Source organism: Bufo gargarizans, chromosome 2 (genome assembly GCF_014858855.1).
Source record: "Bufo gargarizans isolate SCDJY-AF-19 chromosome 2, ASM1485885v1, whole genome shotgun sequence".
In the NCBI taxonomy this organism is placed as follows: domain Eukaryota; kingdom Metazoa; phylum Chordata; class Amphibia; order Anura; family Bufonidae; genus Bufo; species Bufo gargarizans.
In genome coordinates, this window is record NC_058081.1 from 129421830 (window position 1) to 129448605 (window position 26776).

At 40.1% G+C, this 26776-nt stretch overlaps 1 protein-coding gene across 4 annotated transcripts in view; it reads right to left on the reverse strand.

Annotated features, from left to right (window-relative positions):
- Positions 1-26776, reverse strand: part of NTRK3 (neurotrophic receptor tyrosine kinase 3) — a 774406-nt gene that overhangs the window by 577516 nt on the left and 170114 nt on the right. For all 4 annotated transcript variants that reach the window (XM_044279460.1, XM_044279461.1, XM_044279463.1 and 1 more), the window contains one exon: positions 4521-4595. In XM_044279460.1, the coding sequence (XP_044135395.1) occupies positions 4521-4595 (75 nt within the window). The remainder of the gene's footprint in view (positions 1-4520; positions 4596-26776) is intronic.

Below are 26776 nucleotides of genomic sequence, written 5' to 3' on the forward strand. Positions count from 1 at the left end.
TGGCTTATAGCTTATGAAACCCCAAAGTCACAATTTTGAGGTCCCCTTTGCTCAGGGGGTATGGATTAATTAGCTGACTAGAATGTGACACTTTGAGCCTAGAATATTGAACCTTTTCACAAAATTCTAATTTTAAGCTGCATTAATGCAATTCCTTCTAATTTGCATTACTGAAATAAATGGACTTTTGCACGATATTCTAATTTTTCGAGTTTCACCTGTAGATTTATACACTGTATCAGTGCAGGGAGTGTCTAGCCAAACACAGGAAGCCACATCTACATCAGAGGAGACGTCACTGGATGTAAGAGGCATGTGGTGCTATGTTCTATTAACAATCATTTCAGATCGCATTGTATATGAAATGAACATAACCCATCAACTGGAAATGTTTTCTATTTGCTGCCCATATATCCGGCCGACTTTGAGTCCTCCTGCTCTAAGGCTATCATTATTACAACTCATAAATCCACTTTGATTTCCCAAAAACCTGACTGACATATAGTATGAATGTTCAATAATTTTATCGCTCAAAATGACAGCCATATTATTAAAAATTAACATAGTGACTACATGTTGACTTTTTTATAGCTGTCATGCCATTGACCAATTTAAAAGAACTTATATTATATATTATTTGTAAACTTTTTTAGTCATCTGAAACTCTAGAAGTAACAACCTCATATATGACAGTTGTCGGCGATGACAAATGCTTGAACATAAATTTGTGTGCCTCAAAATGGATCCCATTAGTCACATCAATAGGGCATCAAAGCAATCAATTTCGGAAGCAAAGCTCTTTCATTTGGTTTAAATAGCATTAACATTTGATTATATGTTAGTGCAGACAAAGCATTCATTATTTATGAAAGTTATCCCCTCCTAAGAAGACCCATCTACTACCTTTTGCGCATAACCTTCTCAGTGGTCAATTCCATTTCTATTGATTTTGCTTCTCACAAGTTCAAACACCGACTATGAATAATATATGACTATAGCAGACTCTATAATTACAACATAAACACATTTCAGGATCTCAGGATTTTCTATATTCATGTGTCCTTACAGTATAAAGAATGGTGGCGAGGCTATGCTTGAAACATACGCTCTTCTGCCAATTAAAGAAACCTCCTATGGAGTTCACCAGCAATGGATTTGAGGAACAAACGAACAGAAAAATTATATGAATGCATTGGAACCTTTATTAATCATGCTGTGACAGGAAGCATAGACTCGGATAATTAGAAGCTGCGGTAAATTCATTTACGCATTAACTACATAATGTGTTCAAATATCCTAATTAAAGGAAACACATCTTTTTCCCAAAAAAATTACATGGGGATATTCAATGGCATGCCCGCTGAAAGTATGGATCATTTTAACTACATTCTAACAATTAATTGCTCTCGTAGGAAACAGCAATAAAATAATGAAGGCTAGTTTTTCAATGGGGGTTCTAATCATTTTTAATAGCATAGTCAATTTTTGTTTGTCCGCCCCTAATGAAAAAGTAATCAAACTTAATGGAATCTGTCAGAATTCAGCTTAATGTGAAAAGGGGATTTGAAATTAGCCATAATGCTATTGTTAATAAAAACCTATAATAATAATAATAATAATAATTAACGTTGAGCGAATAAAAGTCAAACTAATTGACTACAATCTAAATTTCCTTGCGCCTCGTGGTAACAAATCAATTTTCTCTGAAATGTCTGTAAAAAAACATAAAAAAAATACTCACCTCACCCATTCTCGCAGCCATCTTGTTTGAAGATACAGTACATAATCTCGAGATTTTATGCAATGTTTTCAATCGAAATGGCCGCGACGGCCTTTACATGATTAAATAGATTAGGAGAGTATTCTTTTTATTTTACCTGATTAACCCCTGAAACGCCCAAATGGTAGCCTCAGATACCACGATCAGCAATGAACGCGGCATCTGAGGGTTTTTAATGATTGGGGGGAAGGATGAGCAGCGTGATCACTGTTCCCCATCATTGCGTTGGCTACATACAAAGAAAAGCGCTTTGTGGCAAAAATATTTGTGAAATTCGGCGAAGCAGCCGAATCGAATTTTCCATAACTTTGATCTCCTCTAGTAATAATAATAGCAATATAGCTATGCAGTCACTTTACAGGTCTAGTAGGCGTTAAAGCAATTCCTGGTGCACTATCACACAAGCTTATTGCGCTGGCTTTGTTTAGCAATGCACAAACCTAAAGCTTAGAGTTGGTATCAAGTTATACTGTCAGGAACATGCGTTAACCTACTGATGTTGGCTCTTGCTACATATGTATGTTGGCTTTGTATGTCGGGATGTTTGGCTTTGGGGACTTTTTTTTTTTTTTCTTTTTAGCAAACCCCTTCACCATGTTATACCTGTTGAAAACCTCAGACTCACTTGTTCCCTGCTGCTCCATTCCAGCTTTCTGGCTCCCTTCAGCAGTGATGTATCCCTCAGTGGTGCTTTACCCAGCAATGATGTGCTGCTTGTGGACACAGCACTGCTGAGGCCAGTCATGGTCCATTGCAGAATATGTGAACCCATCCGAAAGTTTATAGGAAAGGAACCAGAAGAACTCTGAAGGGAGCAAGGAAGCTAGAAGAGAATGGCGAGGAACAGGTGAGTATGAGTTTTTCAACAGGTGCAGGGATTTTTCACACTTGCGTTTTGGCTTTCCTTTTGTGAGATCCGTTCAGGGCTTTCACAAATGGTCTAAAATGGATCAGTTTTTGCCCTAATGAATTCTGAATGGAAAAGGATCCGCTCAGAATGCATTAGTTTGCATCAGTTCAGTCTCCATTCCGCTTTGGAGACGGACACCAAACTGCTGCTTTCAGCATTCTGGTGTCCGTCTGTTGAAACTGAGCCAAACGGATCTGTCACGGCACACATCAGCATAGAATTGTCTGTAAACCATGTTAAAATTCCAGGTGGCATTGATGGATTTCTTTGAGATGGTTGAAAGAACACTCAATACATTTTTCTGCCTTTAAAAATAAAGTCATGGTGCTCTTTAGAGCCATATCAGGGTCTTGACATTACCAAGAGGTGGTCCTGAGCAGGATTTGCAGTATAACAACCTCCTTTATCATTAAACTTATTTTTTTGAGCCAATCACAGGGGTGGATACAAAACAGAGGAGACATTTCTGTTTGTCCTTTCTACGTTTCCTTTCTTGTACAGTTGACCAATTTCTGGCTTTGGTTCAAATAACTGCATCAAAAACTGCCACTAAAAGGGAGATTACGGTATACTACACAAGGTATACAACATACTAAATGCTAAACTGGTCATTAAATGAAGTGCCTTTTTAATAAAAAGTGTGCTTAGGCTGCAGGACATGTCTGACCCTCTCCCTGCTTTGAGTAATTTAAGTGCATTCTATTTGGCAAACGTCAGTATCTGTAAGTGAGAGCTTTATGTGAAGGTCCCTCCATGTTACAGCATAAGGAGCTCTGCAAACAGCCTAATTAGCATTAGCAAATAATGTGTTAAAATCCTGACAGTTCCGGTTCTATAGTAAAAAAATGAAAAAGCCAATACAGCTACCAAACAGGGCAGTCTCTTATGTATCATAGAAGTTGTACCTAGACCAGGGGCATCACTAGGCCAAAACATCCAGGTCTTGGACCCCAAGTGTTTTGCCCAGGGCCCCGAACTTACTGGCCATGGTAGATACAAATGCATTGCCATCCTCAGAACTGCAATACAGTTAAGTAGTAGGGTTAGATGCAGGAGCCAATAGTTCCTGTACACAACAATCATGCTCATATGCCACAAGCCAGCTAAGCCAGAGATCTATGGGGCAGTAGCACTGCGCAGGCGATTGTGAATGGATGAAATCATCATGATCACCTGCTCCAGGACACAGGGCTCCATAAGGAACCATTATAACTAGAGGCATATTATAACTACTAGGGACACTACAGTGGGGCGCATTATAACTACTGGGGGTACTGTAGAATTGTGCATTATAACTATGGGGGGCTGTAAAGAGGGGCCTATTAGAGGGACATAATTACTACTAGGAGCATTTTGGATGTGCATTATTACTACAATGAACACTTTAGGTGGCTTTATTACTACTGGGGGCACTTTAGGGTGCCTTCTGACTAATGGGGACTTTAGTGCATCATTACTACTGGGAACACGTTGGGAGCTTTATCAATACTGAGAACACTATGGGGCATAATATAGAGTTCACTGCTACTAATGGGGGCACTCTCAAGGATCATTATCACTGTAGATGGCACTATTAGCAATGAGGGCACTCTGGCAGGGATTACAGTTGATGGGACTATGAGAGCACTATTAGTATAGGGTGACTATATGTATGGTACTGTTATTTCTTCAATATAACATATAGAATTTATAGATGGCTATGGAGTTAATCATCTCACAGTGTGTGTTCATTCCAGATTCTAAGTGCCACTTGTAATGTACTACAATCTGCACTCAAATATGATGGCGCTACATAAATAATACTGCTAGGATTACAAATATAGTACTCACAGGCTTTGGATTCCAGTGTAAAGTTCCATGTCCAGTACATTCAAAATCTGTAATTCCACCCAGTTTTCTATGTGTCTGTAATGAAAAAGAAACATTGCAGTTAGTCATCATCACTGCATGACCACCCTGCTGCACAACGTTATCAGGAAGGACAACGAGCAACATCCACAACTGGGAGACATCTTTAAAGGGAAAATCGGAAAAGCCCTTTAATGACATTCCAACAGAAATACTCACATTCTGAAAAGGTGCTCCTGTAAACCAGTAAGAAAATACATGGAGTAAAGTACATTGAGAGGACTCCTCCTGGAGTCCTTTCAATGAATTTTACTGCTCGTTAGCAAGAGCACTATTTCAGAATGTAAGTATTGGAATATCACTTACAAAATACACCCCTTAATATAATTAGGTGGGGATTTAGAGCTGTCAGGTTTCCTTTAGTACATTTGCAGAGATTTCAACACTATTTAGTGCATATGTTTTATTTGATAAAATTACAACTGCCAGTTTTGAACCTCAAGTAGGAGGTGAAGCTAGCTGCTTAGTTTCTGAAGGATGTCATTATTAAACTATGATTTCCACCATTTCTCTTAAATCTGTTGCTTTTAGTCTTTGTTACACATTTCTGAAGGTTAAAGGTAAGCTGACATCATATTTTTCACTCCCAACTATGCTGTTCTACCAAAGGTTATTAGCTGTCCCCAGATTAACTGTCCATTGAGTCTAAGGTATAAAATGAAGGTACAAATAGCAAGCAAAGTATTTTAACTCTGTGAATAGTCATCTAAGCGTACCTGCTCTTCTGAGGAGACCAGTCCCCAAACACTCTCCTCCTGGGTTGACACATCTCACAGGCTGGGATATGTCATGAAAAGCCAGCTTCTAATGGCATTGTATTAGTTTCTAAAAATGTAACCTAGTCTATAGAATGTCTATCAAACCAAGAGGGGCAGGTTTAAAGGGAACATGTCACCAGGATTTTGTGTATAGAACTGATGACAAGCAGGGGCGGACTGGGCCGGGGGGCAGGGGGGCAATTGCCCCCCGGGCCTCTCTGTCAGCTCATTGTCCCGGCCGGCTGGGCCGGAATTATATGTGACTGCAGCCTGCCCTGCGGAGGGAGAAGGGGAGCTGGGGAGGCGTGCGGCCGGCAGCCTATCAGACAGGCCGCCGGACCAGCGCAGGCGACGAGATTACGTCATCGCGCCGCCTGACTGAGCCGCTGCGCGGCCGTAAAGTAAGGACATCGACAGCAGCGCTGGAGGCGGGACGGGAGTATTTCAGTGAAGGTGCTGGACTCGGCTGGAGGTAGGAGGTAAGTATAAGTCTGACTGGCTTTTTTTCCTTCTTATTTCTGTCACTGATAGGGGGGCCTATCTGGCTACTGGCTACTGGCACATTATAGGGGGGGGGCCCTATCTGGATACTTGCACATTATAGGGGGCCCTATCTGGCTACTGGAACATTATAGTAGGGGGCCTATGGGCTACTGGCACATTATAGGGGGGCCCTCTCTGGCTACTGGCACATTATAGGGGGGGTATGGCTACTGGCACATTATAGGGGGGGGGTATGGCTACTGGCACATTATAGGGGGGGTATGGCTACTGGCACATTATAGGGGGGCTATGACTACTGGCACATTATAGGGGGGCCCAATATGGCTACTGGCACATTATAGGGGGGCCCTATCTGGCTACTGGCACATTATAGGGGGGCCCTATCTGGCTACTGGCACATTATCGGGAGGCCCTATCTGGCTATTGGCACATTATAGGGGGGCCCTATCTGGCTACTGGCACATTATAGGGGGGCTATGGCTACTGGCACATTATGGGGGGGTATGGCTACTGGCACATTATATAGGGGGGCTATGGGTACTGGCACATTATAGGGGGGCCTATGGCTACTGGCACATTATTAGGGGGGCCTATGGCTACTGGCACAATATATGGGGGGCTATGGGTACTGGCACATTATATGGGGGGGGCTATGGCTACTGGCACATTATAGGGGGGGCTATGGCTACTGGCACATTATAGGGGGGCCTATGGCTACTGGCAGATTATAGGGCGGCCTATTGGCTACTTCCAGATTATAGGGGGGCCTATTGGCTACTGGCACATTATAGGGGGGCCTATTGGCTACTGGCACATTATAGGGGGCACTATGGGGACATTAGCTCAACTGGGGACATTACAAGGGTGTATTTTTGACACTGTCTATTATAAGGAGAATTATTACAACTGGGAAGGGGGCATTATGGTGGGCTTTATTACTCCCCCATGGTATGAGCCCCTAGTAGCAGCACCAGCCTCTCCCTGCTCTGCTATCCCTCTGCCCCTTCTCCAAATCCTTATTATGATATTTTTCTCATTAGGATAAAACACATCAGCTCCGCCGAGCCCCCGGACAAAGTGTGGAGGTGTCCGAGATCCCCAAGGGCCAAGCCAAGTAATTGTAAGTTTTCATATGAAATATGTTTATGTTATACACACATAGCATATACCGTGCCCCACAATATACAGTTTCTTCTGCAAAAGTCATCAGGTGTCATTGGGGGGAGGAGAGAATACACGGATGCAACACTGTATCAGCCAGAAAATGACACTTTCGGCATTATACCAAAAATGCCATTTTCGGCTGATATGTTTCGGCGGCTGATATATCGGAGCATCCTTAGTTTATTTTGTTTTCCTGTGTTGTAATTTACATGGCTGACGAAAGTGTCAAGGGGGGGGGGTCAGGAGGAGGCAGGTGAAATGGGTAAGCAGGAGGGGGGCTCAGTGGGCCTCTGCGTGTTACTTGCCCCCTGGGCCAAAAGTTGCCAGTCAGCCCCTGATGACAAGAGTTACTAGATGGCCGCTAGCACATCTGTAATATCCAGTCCTCAAAGCTCTGTGTGCTTTTATTGTGAAAAAAAAAACAATGATTTGATACATATGCAAATTACCCTGAGATGAGTCCTGTCCCTGACTCATCTCACATACAGGACTCATCTCAGGTTAATTTGAATATGTATCAAATCGGGGTTTTTTTTACACAATAAAAGCACACAGAGCTATGGGGACTGGGTATTGCGGATGTGCTAGCGGCCATCTAGCAACCCATGTCCTCAGCTCTATACCCATGACTCTTCAGAAGAATGGAACCTCCCTCATGGCAATTCCCCAAATAAACATGTGATTAATGACATCACTTAATGTTCACATACATTCTAGAGATATAGATTTGCCCACGCATTATATTGGTGGTAAGAGAGGTGGGGTTCTTTCATTGTCTCTGATTGACAGGGACAGCTAAGAAAGGTGAGGGATCATATAGATGACAAAAAAAAAAAAAGTTGAATTATAGCTTATATGGTTGACAGTGGAAGACACTACTTGCTATCCAAGAATATGAATGTTGGAAAAGTTTTGCATGACTGAACATAGTTCCGTCTATCTGTCTATCTATCTATCTATCTACAGTTTATCAAATAAGTGCTCAACCAAGTTTGATAAGAAATGTTATCTATATGGTCCATTTTCAAAATCACCAAATACTCTTGGCAGTTTTGATAAGATCACCTTACACAAGTCACTGTGAATGAAGGACATACAGTATGTGTCTTTACAGCATTGTCTGATTGCAAAGTGCTTCTGTGTGATCTACTTGTTTTACATGAAAGTATTTGTCATGTAAGGAAACATTATGCACGAGACCCTGATTATACTATATATTACACATACAATATATAGACAGATACATTTCCAAGGTGTTTGTCCTTGTCTCATCACCTACCCGTCTGCATGAACATCTTTCCATAGCCAAACAATTCCTTATGTACTTTATGCTGCCTAGCTAGAGGGTTAAGCTGTTCCTCACACATGCTGATGAGCTTCTTGTGAACAAGCGCTGATGTTTTTAACATCTAGTCATTTTGTTATTTTTTCATGCTACCACCCACGCGATAACTGCCTCTCTTATGTAAATATGTGCATTATAGAAAATGTTGGTATTACAGATTGGTTTTACTTCTACTGAGATGATTTGTGCAATATCTGGGCTTAGGACTTGATGTCTATTGCTCAAGAACGTTTCTTCTTAAAACGTTCAATATACTGTATATAGAAGATGTCTACATTTTCTTTTTCCATCAGTTGTGCCTGAATTTCTAATTTTCTAGTTGTTTCTTAGGAAGCTGGTTTACAAGATGATTACTGCCTTCCATGTGTGGTCACCCAGCTTTCTCGGACATCTAAACATCTTCTGTACCAAAAATCACTTGAAAATCTAAGCAAAGCTGGGCACCCCAGCAAAGCGTGTCACCATGTGCAATTTATTGATAGGCTTTTTTTCAATCTCAAACTGAATGGCCATGAGCAACTGCTAAGTGTCAGGAACTTACCCATCAGTGATCCAATGCACAGCTGTTCTAGGAGAGTTGCAATGCTGAGATGCCAAGCCCTGGATGGTCAACCTATCAGTGAGCCTGGATGCCAATTCAATGTCCTTGCTTGACATCTTATCCCCAAGCTAGGAAGGGGATTTAAGACAGGCATATGCTGCTTGTCAGTGCCTATGATTTGTTTATTAGTGCATACTGTTTGTGCTCTGTGTTAAGTCAGCTTTGCATTCCAGTTTCTATGTGTTGACCACTTGTTTCTGGTCTTACCTCTTGCCTATTGATTTGGCTTTCACTAATATTCCTGACTCTGGCTTGTAGCTCTCTCCTGCCACTCCTTGGCATCTGTTAGGTCTGTTATCTGGAGCTCACACCTTTTTCTGCCATCTGACTTTGCAGAGGTAACCAGGTTCCTAGCAGCCAAATCCAACTTGCTTTGCAACAGGTCCTGGTGAAGAACTTGGGGGAACCTTGGATCTACTAACCAAAATGGTAAAAGAAGGTAGATAGCTAGCATATTAAGAGTTTGTTGGTGGTAGCCCTGACCTCACCTTTGTTTCTTATACTAAGGCTCTATTTTTAGCCAAGTTCAAGAGTAGATATTTAAGTATTAGCCTAAAGTAGGTAGAAAGACTGGATGAAAACTAAAAATCCTTGCTGCTCTGGATGAGTGGATATCTTGTAAGTAGATGTCCAATATTCTACAATTTCATATTCTCAAAAGGACCTGGACCTATGGATCTGGGATGAATTTGTTTGCTGTTAAGTACTGTCATTTAAATGTAGGATTGCTGGTTCAGCTTACAAAATGTCTGCTTTATCAGGAGTAGGTGACCTTCAAATTCAATGCCAATGACCTAGATTTATACTTATATATTATAACCATTTCCCACTAACTATTTCCCACAGAAGCATGCTGGAATAAAATGATGATGTTTGGCGCATACATTAATTATAGGATATGACAGAAAATCTCTAGAAGGATGTGATAAATTACTATGTGCTGCAAATCTATAAATCTGCTGAAAGATGTCATGACAAAATAACTACATTGAAACTCACATCTCATATTGTAAACGGACCATCCACTGAAGTGTTAAATATTGCCGTGCACGCCTTTTGCTGAGTGCCAGGGAAAATTAATGAGTTTTCCCCTCTCCGAAGTCTGTAAAAAGCTATGTTCACTTAATTAATATGCATTAACCCCATCATCTCCTTGGTGTATGAAACCAGCAATTTAGTGTAGATATAGCATATCAGATAGTTATCAGCAGAGAAGGGTTAAAAGGATGGGAACTCCTCTACAGAATAGATGAAAGCTTTGGATGGAAATGGTTTCTTATCTATGATTGTAGATATCTTATAACAGATGGATAGGGTGATTGACAGCTTGTTTTCCAGAATGTGTTTGTTGGGAAAAAGGTTTTCCACTGACATAAAAAATCTCTAATAAATATACTAAAGTCCTTTAGTTGCTATCTTCTGTAAAGTTGTTATATCTGTCTAGATGTAAAAAAATAAAAAAGAATATGCAGATTTGCAATGTGCATTTAAAAACCCCATCCTTATGAAGTGGGGAAAAACTGTGTAAAGAATTAGCATGCTGTGGATTTTTCATGGATATTAACTGCAGTTTTCACCCCTTCAATAAGTGCGAAATCTGCCGTGAAACCACAGCCCAATCTGCAGCAAGATCCACATGGCAAAAATGTTGCTGCCAAATCATAGCACATCTCTGCTACAAAGTTGTCATATTCAGTTTGTTTATTCCCAGCTCCATTTCCTGATCAAAAAGATGTAACTTGAAGCTCCTGGATCCCAATACAAAGTCTATAACAGGGTCCCCGCCTACCATGCATAATGGTTTTGGTTTCCAGAATTGTGGGCATTTGTGCTGTACAATTTTTATTTTATAGACCCTAAGATATTTTCTACCAAAAAGGGATCATTTTTAGATTTTTCTATTTTATTTTAAAAAGGCAGTTTTGATTCAGACAGAATTAATCTGGGAAACAATTCAAATGAATCAAACCCAAGATGAATTTTGGGAAAGTTGCTCACCTCTACTGGTGGCTTTTATGTGGCAGAGAGGCCTTTTGGTGGAATGAGACTTGAATCCTTGGTTGTGACTGTAACTATATGACTGTGTCATATAACACTCCTGATATCTAGGCAGATTTGACATTCAAGGGTCTTGGATAGCTGGAAGGAAACCCTTGTTGCAGCTGTAATGGTAGTTATATAGCATGTGTTATCACTATGGGTTTACAGATTCATTTTCTATATAGGATTTCTACACTTTACTATATATATATACCTACAGTGAAAGTCACATGGTTAGAAGCTTAGGATGCCTCGCTGCCTCCCTGCTATACCAGTCTGCATGCAACCATATCACTTTATCAACCTCTGCCTTCTACAGAGCAATAATACGGCACCTATAGTTGCCTAATGTACAGATGTAGCAGGGGTAACACACACACTCTTAACTCAAATTTCTTAACTCATTGCGTCATCTTGAAACAAAAGCCATTGAAAAGCAATTGCTTAACACATTTAGTTGCATTTAGTTTAGATAACATGTCTCATAAAGCATGTGTGTTAACCCTGCTATATCTGTACTTTTGCATAGCATACCTGAAATGCCATGGTTTTCAATACAGAATCTAATACAACAAAATCATACAAAATCATGGCTTGCCCCATTGGATGATGTATTATTTAAGCACAGCTACAGTAGATGCACTGTGGAAGAAAATCATCGTAATGTGCATGGAGGCACCATCTGATGGAACACAAAGTGCTAATGGCTCCATGTTCCTCTGTACATACTCTATGCATGTGTCTCCATCATGTTCAAGAGGCCTAAAGGATACATTCAGTCACTACTAACATAGTCCACTTTCTGCACAAGCTCTATACCTATATCAAAAGCAACCTAGACATTAATGTAGGTAGTTATACAACGATGTTGTTTTTATTGCTTGTATTTCTATTTATCTGCAGTAAATTCACAGTGTTCAATGCATCCAACATTAAGAACATAAAACCCAATTCAATGATTAGCTAGAAAAAAAACAGGCATCATTAATACTTCTTTATAGTAAACAAGAGAGTTTTTATCCACAGATGGTATCCCATTATTTCCGAAGGTAAAATAATTAGAAAATGATGTTTCGTTTCTTGATAGAGCTTACATTGGACATTGGAGACTATTTATTGATGTTGGGGTCATAATTGCTCTTGCACTAGACTTAGGCATTTAGGGAACTTGCCAATATTACAAAATATATTGTTTCCCTTTACTTAAAGTAGTGAGACTAAAACACTTCTCAATATTACTCATTTAATTGAACCATAAGGCCAAATAAAGCTTACATGAAGAGCTGTTGTAAGTAAATATGTCTAAAAGCTCAGAAAATTGGAGATACCATGGGCAAAAATAAGGTAGTGATCATGGTGTGTGTGTGTGTGACATTTTTCTGGGTCTTTTCATAGCCATCGTTTGATGAAATGTTTAATCAGTTCCTCCCAATACTAGGATATACTGTATGATATAATTTTACTATCCCTTTCATATCAATGATATTCAAAGTCAATTCTACTTGACCACACCCAGTTCAGCGACTAAGCAGTTCTTAACTCTTTCAGGGATGAATTTTGGAGATATTTAAGGATCCCTCTCGCACACTGCTCCTTCTTTGAGCTGCAGGTTTCTGTGCTGCTTGAATTGACTTGTAATGCTACATTGAAATTCGGTCACTTGTCTGCTTGGATTATTGTATTACATGAAATTTGCCAGTCCTGATCTTTTTTCTTGATTACAAATTCAATCTCCTGATTTTGCTACTACAAACTGGTCTCTACTTCTGTCAGCCATTGCCTATGGATTCTACACTAATGAGGCTGACCTCCATCCATGGTGCCCAGAGAATCCACAATTATCATGGAATGTATGGTATTACATAATGTTAAGTGACTAAAGTATAGGTAGAATCCAGTGTTAAAGCTTGCAAACTAACTAGAGATACATCCCCATCCTGATGTATAGATAGGATAGATGTTACATAAGGTTTCATTTGTACACTGATATAAGCCTGCCGTGCCAAATTAGGCTAGTTTCACACTGCCGACACAGCCTCCTGGCATAGAATGCTGGGAATCAGCAGGGCACAAACCAATGCACACAGAGGTATTTTCCGACTGATTCTTGGCATATTTGCCAGGTTTCAGAAGGATCACCGCCACACCCCATTATGGTGAATGGCACCTGACGGAATTCTGGCAGCATCTGGCAGTGACGGATCAGGTAGGCTATTCCGAGCATAACAGCCTACCGGATCTATAAATGCTAGTGTGAAACTAGCCTTACATTACTGAGTAATTAGCAGGAAAGCTGCAATTCTTTAAGATAATATTAAAGAGATATGGGACCTCCAGAAACAGGAGGAGGATAAACCCTTATGAAAGATGGGCATATATTCATCCCATGTCTATGTTTCGTAAACTAGCATTGCACCTTCTAGTGCCGGGGTCCCTGTGATCCCTGTTAGCAATCATATATTTTAAGTTATTATATAAATTCCAAACAGAGCTTATTGATGTAGCAGAACTGAAATTATCAGTTTACATGCAACTCAATGGAAAATCATTAGGCATTATATCACAATACATTTTGTCAGATAGCAAATTTAACTCCGCTGCATCGACAAATTCAGCTCTACTGAACTAACTTTTTTTTTTCGACCACTCCATGGTGGCAGTTGTATGTGAGCAACATGACTAGATGAAAAATAAAGAAATCAATATTGCCTTCCATCAAACTGATTCTCACTCTTTGTAAACCACAGCATCAATTTTCACATTTATCTTGCAGACTAACTAAAGGTGTAAAGTAAGATATGCCAGGAATAGACACCCTCCAGATACATCAAGTTGCTATGGCTTCAGCGACACCTTGCTATACCATATGCCATCAAGTAAGAATGGAGAGAGAACTTTAGATAGGGTGAAGACAAGGTAAAGTATACTGTAATTATACTCCAGAATATGTTACCCTTATGATCTATAAAACAAAGGGTCGCACTAGATCTATGTTTGTTTATTATCTATTTTATACCTTTATATGTTGTATTGCGCCTTCTTTATTTCCCAAATGTATATGGCTTGCCTTGTGCTTTCTTAAATACCACATCCAAATGCTGTTTTACCTTTATTTCATTTTTAAATTCCTTCTTAATTTTTAAAATGTCCATGAAATATCAGGGATCTTATTAGGAGGGTTTTCTTGGCTCCTGTTATTAGTGACCTATCCTCAGGAGAGATGATTAATATCTGATTGATGAGGGTCCAACACTCTGCACCCCCTCCAATTATCGGTTTCCTGTAGTCTCTGCCTTTAGAATTAGTACTGTGAATGGAACAGGAAGCACTGCTCCATTTATGGTTTAGTGGCCGTGCCGGGTTACTACATCTCAGCTACCGTTCACTTTAATGGGAACTGAGCTGCAGTACCCCAGCATGGCTACTATACTTTGAACTGAGCTGTACTACCGGTTCCATTCACAGTACTAGTTCTAGAGCTGGAGGCTGCAGGGAACAGCTGATCGGTTGTGTGTGGAGTGTCAGACCCTCACTGATCAGGTGTCAATAACCTATCCTGAGGAGAGGTCACCAAAAGCGGGAGGCTGGAAAACCCCTTTAAATAAAAAATAAATACAAAATCATCAAATAAAAATTAACTTGCTATGGATTTTAAAAATCCACATCATGTTGGATTCACATGGAAAAGCAACTGGAATTACAATGGTACATATTCACATAATTCACATATTCCACTGCAGAAGTCCAAGAATAAACTTCATATTTCTAATGTGACTGTAAAATTAGTGGTGAAATGTGAACATAACTTTAGAAACAGAGTCCTCACTGGTTCCATTATTTTTTCAATTTCACAGTCCAGCATTTAATACTAGTAGTTTTAATGCGTTATAGGATCAACTTAACAGTTGATGTTGAACTTTGTTATATAAACCACTGCATGTTTAGTGGTAGCCAACATAATAATGGGATTACAACTGAACATGTCCATTTACTTATATATGTGTACCAGTGTGGGAAATGGGGAGGACAATACATCTCTATGTACCAACAGAATGCAAACATACTAAAGAAACAGTGGAAAACTATCTTTGTTTTCTGATACAAACTTGCAGGTGTTCTAATAAATTGCAGCCTACCACAGACACATGTCCAATGCTGACCATACACAATAGAATTAGTTCAAACAAAGCCACCAGTTTCAGCAGGACTGGATAACTATCTCATGTGCATTGATGTTGTGCCTTATTCCTTCACCTGATGTAAAGGGGGAAAAATAGGAACAGGCATGGTAAATTTCAACATGCCTGATCATATGTGTCCTTAAAAAGAACCTGTCACCATGAAATGCAGAACAATCTGCATGCAGCATATAGTATTATGGAGCAGGAGGAGTAGTGGATGTGGATCCACTGTGCCAACTAACCAGTTTGACTTTGGGCTAGTCCTAAGGGCATTATCCTGGTGATGACCTGGCGTTTATCCTTTAACCTCTATATAGCAATCTGGCCTCCATTGCAGGGGACCCACCAGGTCGCTACCTCTTAGAATAGTCCCTTGGTGTAGTTGGCTGCTGACCCACAGCACCAAAGGGTCAGGCAATATTTGTAGTCGGTAAACAAGCAGAGGTCAGGGCAGACAGAGCATGCAATCTTGAGAAACAAGTTCTCACGCTGGACAGGATACAAGATACACAGAATAACACCAAACAAGTGTCTAGGCAAGAATCTGGGGATAAAGGTCACCTCCTGACAAATCCCTACCAGCTCTCCCTAGCCTTCTATGCCCACGTTCAGACTCTGAAGGTGGGAATGAATGTGTCCCCGTCTCTAAGATGGTGAAAGGGGAAAAGAGGCAGACTGCTCCCTCAGGACCTGGAGAGGGCAGGAGTCTCCCTAACATCCTAGACAGACAACCACAAGAAAAACAAAACCAACTTATCTTGTTACTGAGCAGGAACAGCAAATCCTTCCTTCCTTCCTTCCACTGAACAAGACAGAAGCTATAACCCGCACAGGACACTGGGAGTGGGCGTTATTTAAACTCATACCAACGAGCCCACCCAGTGCACCTGAAGGGAGGTGGATACAGCTCAACTCCAAAGCAAAAACAAAAGGCTACACACGTGCTGCTAACCTGGCAGACCTCCGCACATAACCTGAGCAGGGCATGACATAAGTCCAAGGTCATGGGAGGAAGAAAAAGGTCAGGGCAGGGGGGCAAAGTCGGGTTTACGGGTACAGTTCAGTACATATGTAGACTATCATAATAGCATACCTTCACTTGTTGCCTTATATAGCCAAAGGTGTCAAGTCATTGGCTGGCATACATTTCAAACAATTAAACACTGGCCCTTTAAAAGCTGTACCACAAGTAGACAGAGAAGAGCTAGTGAGGACCGGCAGCCGAGCTAGGTGAGTGATGCAGCTCCATTGTCCATCTTGGGTAGGGGGATCACTTTGGGCAAGGAGCACCGCCGTAACATGGACCACTACCATAGCAAGGAGCGGAGCTTATTGATATCTAGGTTTAGTCAGAAATGCAAGAGTCCTTCACTTAAGTAATAAACCTGAAGATTGCTCTAATGTATATTCTCAATCTAGACACATACTTACATAACAGATAAAGGCATGAAGGTGATGCTTGACGTCTACTATGTTATTGTACATTAATCCCTGTCATTTTCCACATATCACATCGCCATGGCAACACTGTACCATATTACAGTACTTTTTTTTTTCTGATGGGAATCAGTGTAGTAAACAAGTAATAAATTTGTTGGAGGACTCACATTGGAGGTAGCTGCATAAACATCAGTGATTCATTGCTGTATGAATCTTACTATCCACTAGTGAGCTATTTTAAGGGGCCTGATACATGTGCAGAGGGTCTCTGCCATATCTGTATTCCATAATAAACATGCTGAATTAATGACTTGTTATTTTCATGCATAAAACACAAATAATGAAAAAAAACTATCTCTGAACATAACCCAACATTCGCACTACATGTGCAGCAAATTCTCTTGTGGTTTGGCTTTCTGGTCTCGGATTCAAAGCCATTTCATAGTGCTGATAAGCTGATCCTTGAAGTGTTCCAGTGGTTAGTAAATACTTCTCGAGCGGTTTGTGAACATTCTTGGAAATTCATGCATTTCCCCCAGTGGACCTATATCTTTCTCAATCAGTAAGGCCATTTATCAAGCCTCAGGTTCACGTGATACCTAAGTGAACTGAATTTCATCAAGAGCCATATATGGTCTCGCTCGCTTGCATCGTAGATTTATTCAGCCTGCAAAAAATAAACCAAGTATATTTCACAAGACTTCAAAAAATATCTGGGCAAAACACCAAGACTGCAGGCCAAGCGCTGTCATGCTAATGTTTGTCTTATGGGCTTGAACTTGAGATAAGGCACATATCAGTAGGCCATATGAGGTCACAGTACAAATAGGATTTGTGACATTTTACCTCTTTTTTTAAGGGTTTTGTGAAGCAGGGAGTTGAAAAGCTTAATTTCAACTACTAGGTTTGGTCAGCATTACATCACATGTAAACCAATAGCATGTTTGTTTGCATTCTACAATGTATACAATGGCAGCAAATACTGGCCAATGGTCCTCATATCCATTATTGACCAACCCCACCCAGAACAGCTGGCTCGATCAACAGTCTAATGAGTGTGGGGAGCTCCTGGTTCTCCCCTAACAGGTGATGTTGGGGGAGAGAAGGATCTGGTGACAGGTGATGTTGGGGGAGAGAAGGATCTGGTGAAATTAATATTTTCACCCCATCAAATTTTTCTGGCAGAACGTATGTGGGGGAGTTGGGAGAAAGTCGGGACACCTAATGAATGTATATACTGTAGAGGCAAACAAAGGTTTTCAGCCTTTCTCAACCTGTTCTCATAGATATATGTTGCTGTGTGATATGTCATATCCCAATATATTTCCTGTATGGTGCTTATCTTCAGATGCCAAAAGCAGTCACATGACCACTAATAGAGTAATAGAGGGTTGTACAACTGAAATTGCACAGAAGTTGCCTAGCCAAAGCCATGCAGCCTAAGGTTTGCTATTGCACATCTATTTCATATACATTTACTATTATGCAAAAAATGAGGCATTGTCGATTGCAAACTTCAAACCAGAAGAGGATGCCCGCTCTGAAGTAGTAGATTCTGTGTAGTCTTGTTTGCTTGCATCTCCTTTGTTCTGATTTCAAGCTGTTTGTATTAGTATTTCAGGCACAGAAACAGTTGCATCGCATCCCAAATGAAAAAACAAAACAAAAAACGAAGGAAGATGAGAGATCAATGTTTCCTGGGGGAACGGCCTGAGACTGAGCTCTGCATCATAAAAAATGTAAAACATCAATGATCCAGAGTTCTTTGCGTTAATGTATATTTCATAGATATGAGCAGAGTTAACGTGCATGCCCACAGGTATCTATTGTCTTGTGGGTAAAGGTATATTGACTTTTTGAAAAAAAACAACATTATCAAGCTAATGTGCTGTTATGGATTGAGATTAATCAAGGATATTGGTCGACATACATTATAGAATTGGATTAATATTTGTGTGTACTACAGTGACTGGCATACGGTTTTCAACCAGCCACCGTTAAAGGGGTTATCCTGAAAAAGATAATAATGACTTAAACTAGCGAGGGTCACATCAGCAGGGGTCCAAGTCCCAGTACCCCCGCGGATAAGCTGTTTCAGAGAGCCGCTACGCTCACTGAAGCTATAGTTAGTGATATAAAAGTTGATTAACGTGGATAGCTCACCACCTTTCTCAGGATGAAAAAGATGCTCTAGTCTTAACTGATCACCCAATCAGTAGAGAATAAGCAATGGAAAAGAATTATATATAGTGTCAGTCTTATATATAGTGCCATATATAGTGAGTGATGCAGGCTCTGGCCAGCTTTCCAAGGACAGCGCCATACATTGTATAGTGGTTGTGCTTAGTATTGCAACTCAGCCCCATTGACTTGAATGGAGCTGAGCTGTAACTAGGCCATGAGACCACTCTACATTCATGTCACTGGCCTAGGAAGAGGCTGAAGCAGTCAAGGCCTCTTCTAACAGCTGATCTGCAGGTGTCACACCCCCACAGATCTTCTACTGATGACTTATCCTGAGGATAAGTCATAAATATACTTTATTGGATAACCCCTTTAAAAATATAAAACATACATTGCCCAGCACCATAATCAGTGACTGACGAAGCAGGCATCTCAATTTACTATGTGTAGAGCCGGGAGCAGGAAGTGGGGAGTAGCGGGGATCAGAGCAGTGTAAGACTGAAATGGCTTCTTTTTCTATTTCATTACTCAAAAAGAGGTTGTCCGGGTTCAGAGCTGAACCTGGACATATCGCCATTTTCACCCCTCCAACCCCCCCCCCCCGACACGATGCTCTCTCTTGCCCTGCGCTGGATCACAAGGGCTTTTTTGTTTATATTTTTACACTGCTAGGCGGAGGCTTCCACCTAGCAATGTTTCCGGTGACATCACCGGCACTGATGGGCAGGCTTTAGCACTGTACTAGCCATTGTACAGGCTAGGGCAGTGCTAAAGCCTGCCCATTAGCGGTTTTTATATGATAAAACGATGCAGAGCAAGAGAAGTGCCACGCCTGACTATTTTTTATAACTACATTAATATAATGGTTTTTAAAGTCTCTGCTTTCTGTTATTCAATCATGGTTTACTTTTAGGGCTTGTTCACATGCCCGCGCTGTGGGCCACATAAGGTGGTTCCGCAATACATGGGTCACCAGCCACGTGCATTTGGCATCACGGATGCGGACCCATTCACTTATATGGGTCTGCAAATCCGGAGATGAGGCGTGGAACGGAAGTACGGAGTGCTTCTGTGGTGTTCCGTTCCTCGCTTCCGTTCCGCAAAGAACTTGTTCTATCTTTTGCGGAACGGACGGATCGCGGACCCTATTGAAGTGAATGGGTCTGCGATCCGCATGTGGCTGCCCCACGGTCAGTGCCCGCAATTTGCGGTCCACAGCAAGGGCACGGATCCCTTACATTCGTGTGAACAAGCCCTTAGTGAATAAAAATCTGTCCCAGTCACGTGCTTGATGCACAGGCGCAGGACAGTTATCACAATTGTGTCATGTAATTGTGTCCTTCCCATGACCAGGGAGGATGAATCAGATTTTTATCCACTGGAATTAATAAAAAATGGTTGCTACTGAGCGGCAATAAGCCAAGTTCTCGATTACCATGCATAACTGCAACAATTGTGTAACTTTCCATTATACAGGGAATAACTTTTGTTTGCTGAAATTGAAGCATTCCATTAAGTTGGACTGTGCTAAAGCTGCAACATGTACGCTTATGGCAAACCCTTCGCATACTGTTGGAGAATACTTAGACTCTAACTACAGAACCTTTAAACTTGCTGTTAGCACAATGTGATTAACAATTTAGCAACTGTGGTCTGCTTCTCACCACGCCAAGCTCTCATGAGGGGGCAGAGGTGTGAGTTTGCAGTTACACAATGTACCGCAGCACAATAGTTGCAATAAAGCCCATTCCTTTTCAAGTTGTCTTTCAGAGTACATCCATAAAAGAGATGCCAAGGATCTCCCTGTGTGCAGAAAAACATACAAACTTTTTAATAATGTGTCTTTGGTTCAATAAACACAATAGATATCAATGGTTCTTGCCAAGAATAATAGTTTCAACAAATCAAATTCAGAAACCTTACTGCTATTGTACAATAAGAAAAAAACCTACCATAACGGATAATACAGATAATGTTCACATTTCATTTTCTAACTTCAAGTAGCGCATGCGCCAGACATATCATTTTCCCATATACACCAAAACTATGGGGGAGATTTATAAAATTGGTGTAAAGTAGAACTGGCTTAGTTGCCCATAGCAACCAATCAGACATTGTTAATTTTGGACAGCTCCTTTGGAAAATGAAAGGAAGAATCTGATTGGTTGCTATGGAGAACAAGGCCAGTTCTACTTTACACCAGTGTGATAAATGACCCCCCCATGCCTTTTGCATACGCTGGGCCCGTACATGCCAGTTACATTCACTAGGACAGTGTAGCCTGCGGCTCTTTCTTATATCACAATATATATTATACTTCACAGACCCTCCCCTCTGATGTCAGTGGCAGCTGTAGCAACCAACCAGAAGAGCAGAAGCTACTTCACAGTGAAGCCCCACACTAGGCACTTAATTAGCAGACTCTGGCGTTACAAAACTTCACATTCTCACTGCTCCTTATAATTAGAAACTCCACCAACATGTGCTGCCAATGTAATACAATATGGCATTTTCCACAACAGTCTCAAGTCCCTCTGAAATTCTTGAGGAAGTGGCAAAGTTATGCAGAGGTGCAGGCCTCTACATCATTTTGGTGTTTTATCGGTAGGCTGTGTGACAGGCTTAACTCTATGCCAAGCCTCTTGTTGGCGTAGATTTAAAGAGGCTCTGTCACCCGGATCAACTGTATCAGGGTTAATGATGCTGACCAAAACAATACCTTTCCTTTTGCTGTTGGTGGTCAGGTGGTGGAGAAAAATAAACTTAAAATGAAGTGACCACAGCAACTTGACATGCTAAAACCCAGAAGCACGCATTTCTGTGTGTGCTCCAGCTCCCCCGGCGAGGATTGAAGGAGCTGGAAGTAGTGTGAGGCAGGAGGCTGCTGCACATTAGTGCCTATGGAGCGCCTGCCTGTAGTTAATGCATTGTAGCCTATGAAAGAAGCAATCTATTGATTGCTTGTTATAGTTTCCTATAGGAAAAAGTTAAAAAAAATGTTTAAGAAAAGTATATAAAAAATTTATATCACCCCCTTTTCATTCAAATGTAAATAAAAAACTATCAAGCAAAGAAACAAAAACACATCATTGGCATCACAGCATGCAATTTGACATTTTCTGGTTGCTGCTCCTGCCAGAAAAAAATTAATAAAAAAGTGATCAAAAAGTTGTACAAACCGCAAAATGGTATAAATTAAAATTACAGATTGCCCCCCAAAATATGAGCCCTCACAGAGCTCCGTACACATAACTACAAAAAAGTTATGGGGGTCAGAATATGGCGATGATAATAATTTTTTTTTTTTTACATATGTGGTATTGCCGTAATCATACTGACCTGAAGAATGAAAGTAACCAGTCAGATTTACTGTGTTTGGAACACCAAAAAAAACTAAACCCATAAAACTGTTATGGAATTGATTTGTTTTTCCAATTTCACCCAATTTGGAGTTTTCTCTAGCTCCCCACTATATTGTATGCAATAATAAATGGTGGAGTTAGAAAGTGTAACTTGCCCCACAAAAAAAAAATAAAAAAAAAAAAAGCTTTTACATGGCTATGTGAACGGATAAATAAAAAAGTTATGGCCCCAGAAATGCTGGGAGTGAAAAAAATAAATGCAAAAATGAAAAAACATCTGGGCCTGAAAGAATTAAAGCTCAATCTTATTCACTTGAATTCCAGACATGGCCTGTGAGCAACATGGCACAGTTTCTTGAAACATATGGCTGCGTGAAAATAAAAATAAAAAAGTTATGGCCCCAGAAATGCAGGAAGTGAAAAACGTAAACGCAAAAAAAAAACAAAAAAAACCTCTGGGGCTGAAAGGGTTAAAGCTCAATATCATTCACTTGAACGGGGCTAAGATGCAATTCCAGCCACAACCTGTGGGCAACATGGCACAGTTTCTTGAAACAAAAATTGCACAAATACATAAAGTTATAAATAAACCTATATACAAACATTATATTTGGCAATCGCTTTGCTAGAATGTTTTTTATGCATTAATATATCATCTGAATTAAAAAGCTTAGAAAATGAGAAGTAAATTTCCCAACGAGTACTATAACGGTTATTTTGAATTATCTAACTTTATCAAATAAACTAACTTACAGTATTCCAGCAAAAGGAAAGCCATGCCAATAAACAGACTAATTACTCTAATCCATTTAATTCATACAGAATGTTCTAAGGCTCTGATTGTATAACACCGCTCAAAGCCATTAGCAATGATTAAATGCCGGTATAAAATCTCACTGAAACTGCATGCTCGCGTGAGTTTTCCGAACACACACAAGTGCAGAAAGTAGGCGACTCTGGGAACTGTTACAGGAAAAGTTTGCATGAAAAGTTCATGTCGAAGTTGTTTAGGTCGTGAGGATTGCCAAGTGCAGGATAATGAGGTAATAATGTCTGGATGTCTCTCTGCTGTACAATTAACTATTACAACAAAGAACTGGAAGGAGAAGAAGTCCAATCAATCAGAAACGATAGCAGTGTCGTAATACATGCACAAAGCGCTGCACAAGCACATACATACATTATGTCCCCAGGCAATGCAAAGTGCTCTGCATGCCACATTGCAATTAGTAAGGGTGGAATTGTACATATGCAGCCATCCCTGTCATCCTCATAGGACCCATACTCCTATGATAACAAATTTAGAAGGATGGAACAATTATCATTGTGTTCCTCATGAGATCACTTTAGTTCATTGGGTAAAAATAGTCTCTGGCACCACCGAGCCAGGTAGGTATAATTGTTCCTTGTCTATAGGCCCATAGGTCATATATCAAATAAGACATTTCACTTTAAGAAGCAGATTTGCCACTCAAGTTCACAAATCAAATGATAACTTTTACTATTGCTGTCAAATGTATTGGCAGACTTTGAAAATAAGATTGATGAAATAAATCTCGAGATCTTCAAATTGATTAGCCTACATCTACAATAGCAATGGCTAAATATTGAGCACATTTGATAGCTTGAAAGTCAGGAAAAGCTAGACTTTCTGCAGATTTTGTGAAAGGGGGTATAATAGTAAACATTTTGAAGATAATAAAGACTAGAGCCCTGGCAGTGCAACATCCAATGTTCTGAAAACTTCTCTAATTATTTGATAATTTCCTTGCACTAAGCCTCTGTCTACAAGTCCAGGAACTTAGTCTATGAAAAGATGATTGTACAGATTTCACCTGTATTGTACTGTGCTCCAGTCTATTGATTTATGACATCCTATACTAGTTAAGGGGCTTGTCCGATCGTTTAATACTGGAGAAAAATCCTCAGGTCTTCAGTATCTGATCGGTGGGGGTCTGACTCCTATCACCACCGATGATCAGCTACTGTATAAACAACCTATATGGGAATATTCTATGTATTTTTTAAAATAAAAAATGTGGGTGATTTTCTGGATATAATTATTTTTATCCATTCTATGTATTTTACTTCCTGTCCTGACTCTGTGACTTCCTCCTTTGTTTGGACATGTAGCACGGCCAAGCAGACTTGTTTGGCTTTTTTCAGTCAGACTATCCACTGATACCAGAGAAGGAAGGGGCAACTCAATTAGAGAATCACACATTACAGTGATAAGTGCAATACTTTTCTGTGGACATCTTTATCTAGGACTCTCAACTAAATTATACAGTAATCATGTGACCACGGATCTACACAACTATCATCTGGATTGCCCTTAAGGTAACACCTTGTCCTCACAGCAGCACTAAGCGGACAATCGATTACCTTTATGGTATGTCTTTTCATTTGTGCTGACTGTAACAGAATGACAATATTTTGTATTTATTTTCAATGGTATAGTACTTCCAAAATTAAAAAGGAAAAATATTCTAAAAAAAACCTCTATGAATAACCAGTTTAAAAAAATACCTATTTCTGTGGACAAGTCCCGTTAACTGCATCAGGACAAATCCCACCAAGATAAACAGCTGAAAAGTTTAGCACATTTTTTCACTATTTAGGCATTTCTTTAAGTTAAAGATTGTAGTCAAAGTTCCATCACTTATTTTTATTACAAAATGTTTTTGTTTTTCCTCAGATGCTGCCTTTTGTTAAAAATGATGGGAAAAACACCACAAAATTCTGTGATTAGATTTATGAAAAATGTCTAAGACAAATAGTTTTTGTTCTCCATAGCAACCGACCCCAGCTGTGCAATAATTGGTTGTTAGGGGCAGTATGGACAGTCTGAACTTGGCCCTAAAGAGGTTGCCTCAAGAAAATAAAATAAAAACTCTTTCCCATATCAGGTCTTTTGGATGCCACAAAGGGAAGGGCTGAAGGTCTCTCCATTTTAAATAACAGAAAAAGCTTCCTACAGGAGCAGCACTTGCTTTAGAGAACCCTACTGTCAAATATTTTATGATCAGTCAATCATTTGAATGGCTGGAACGTAATACTAAATTGAATGGCTGGCTGCAGCTTTCTACAGACGTAACTAAAACCAGACCAGTGGTGACCTGCTGATTGCCTTGTCAGCTTTCATTTAGAATTGGGTTGTCTTCATGAGACAACCCTTTTCATGTCTATATTATGGTGACTGGGATTTGTCCATCCTTAGATCTGTCACAAATCTTGCAGATGCAGAAGAAGAAGAATCTACCAACTCTAGGATCACTAAAATTGTATACAGTATTGTTATTCCTTCATATTAGGTTGCTATTTTTTGAGAAGATCATCTCATAGCTTAGATTGTTTGGAGCAGAGCAAAATTTAGCTCTTATGAGCAGCTATAGAACACAACTAAAGACTTATTACTTATTATTACAAAATACATATACAGCAATATACAATAGGATAGATTTGATCCAGGTTTAAATGTGATTGCCATATGTGGGGCCAGGATGGAGAATTTTTCCCCCACCTTTATGTATAAGTGCTTGGGGATTTTCTATGCCTTTTTTTGGATCTTTGGGTCTGGTGTGTCTCACTTCAGAACATGGGAGCAATGATTACGGAAACAATGGATGACTGCTCAGAATGAACAAAGCAGGTTTTATGGTCTTCATGTTGTGTGATCAGTAGGTAATGTAACAAAGGGACAGTCATATGTTGAGTATTGTTTATTGTTTATTGCTATTGAAATAAAAAGCATATTAAAACTTGAACTGGCATTCAATCTCTATGATGGATGCCATTGCTCTGTTCTTTGTGGCAGTGCTTCTCTTCTTTGGCCTTACAGTGCTCTGTTTTTCATCCTTTAATAGTAGGGAAGTTCTTGGTAATGGCATGAAATATTCTAAAATTACCCACAGCTAAACATGATAGTTTCCTTTTATCATAACACATTAGGACACTTACATGGTGAAAAGGGATAGATCAGGTTGGTACTCATATTACCAGTCATGTTACCCCCCTTGCTGTATGCCTTGACATAAAACCTGCATGTAGTTATTTTCATTTCAAGAAGTCAGTTAATGTGTTAATAGATTAATTAATTGTGAGCAATCAGTCCCAATCAAGTAACACTGACCAATGTAAAGTTATGCACATGGGAAGGAATAATGCAAGTCACCCGTACATACTAAATGGTAAAACACTCGGTAACACTGACATGGAAAAGGATCTAGGAATTTTAATAAACAGCAAACTAAGCTGCAAAAACCAGTATCAGGCAGCTGCTGCCAAGGCCAACAAGATAATGGGTTGCATCAGAAGGGGCATAGATTCCCGTGATAAGGACATAGTCCTACCACTTTACAAATCGCTAGTCAGACCACACATGGAGTACTGTGTACAGTTCTGGGCTCTTGTGAACAAGGCAAACATAGCAGAGCTGGAGAGGGTCCAGAGGAGGGCAACTAATTTCTGCCTTCATCATTCCCATGCTTATTGATAATCATCAGAAATTTGCTGTTGTTTTAGGGCTCATGGAAAGTCATCTGTAGTAGGCTCAGGCCATCACACAAGGGAATAGGTGAATCCTCTGGTGGGCCCCTT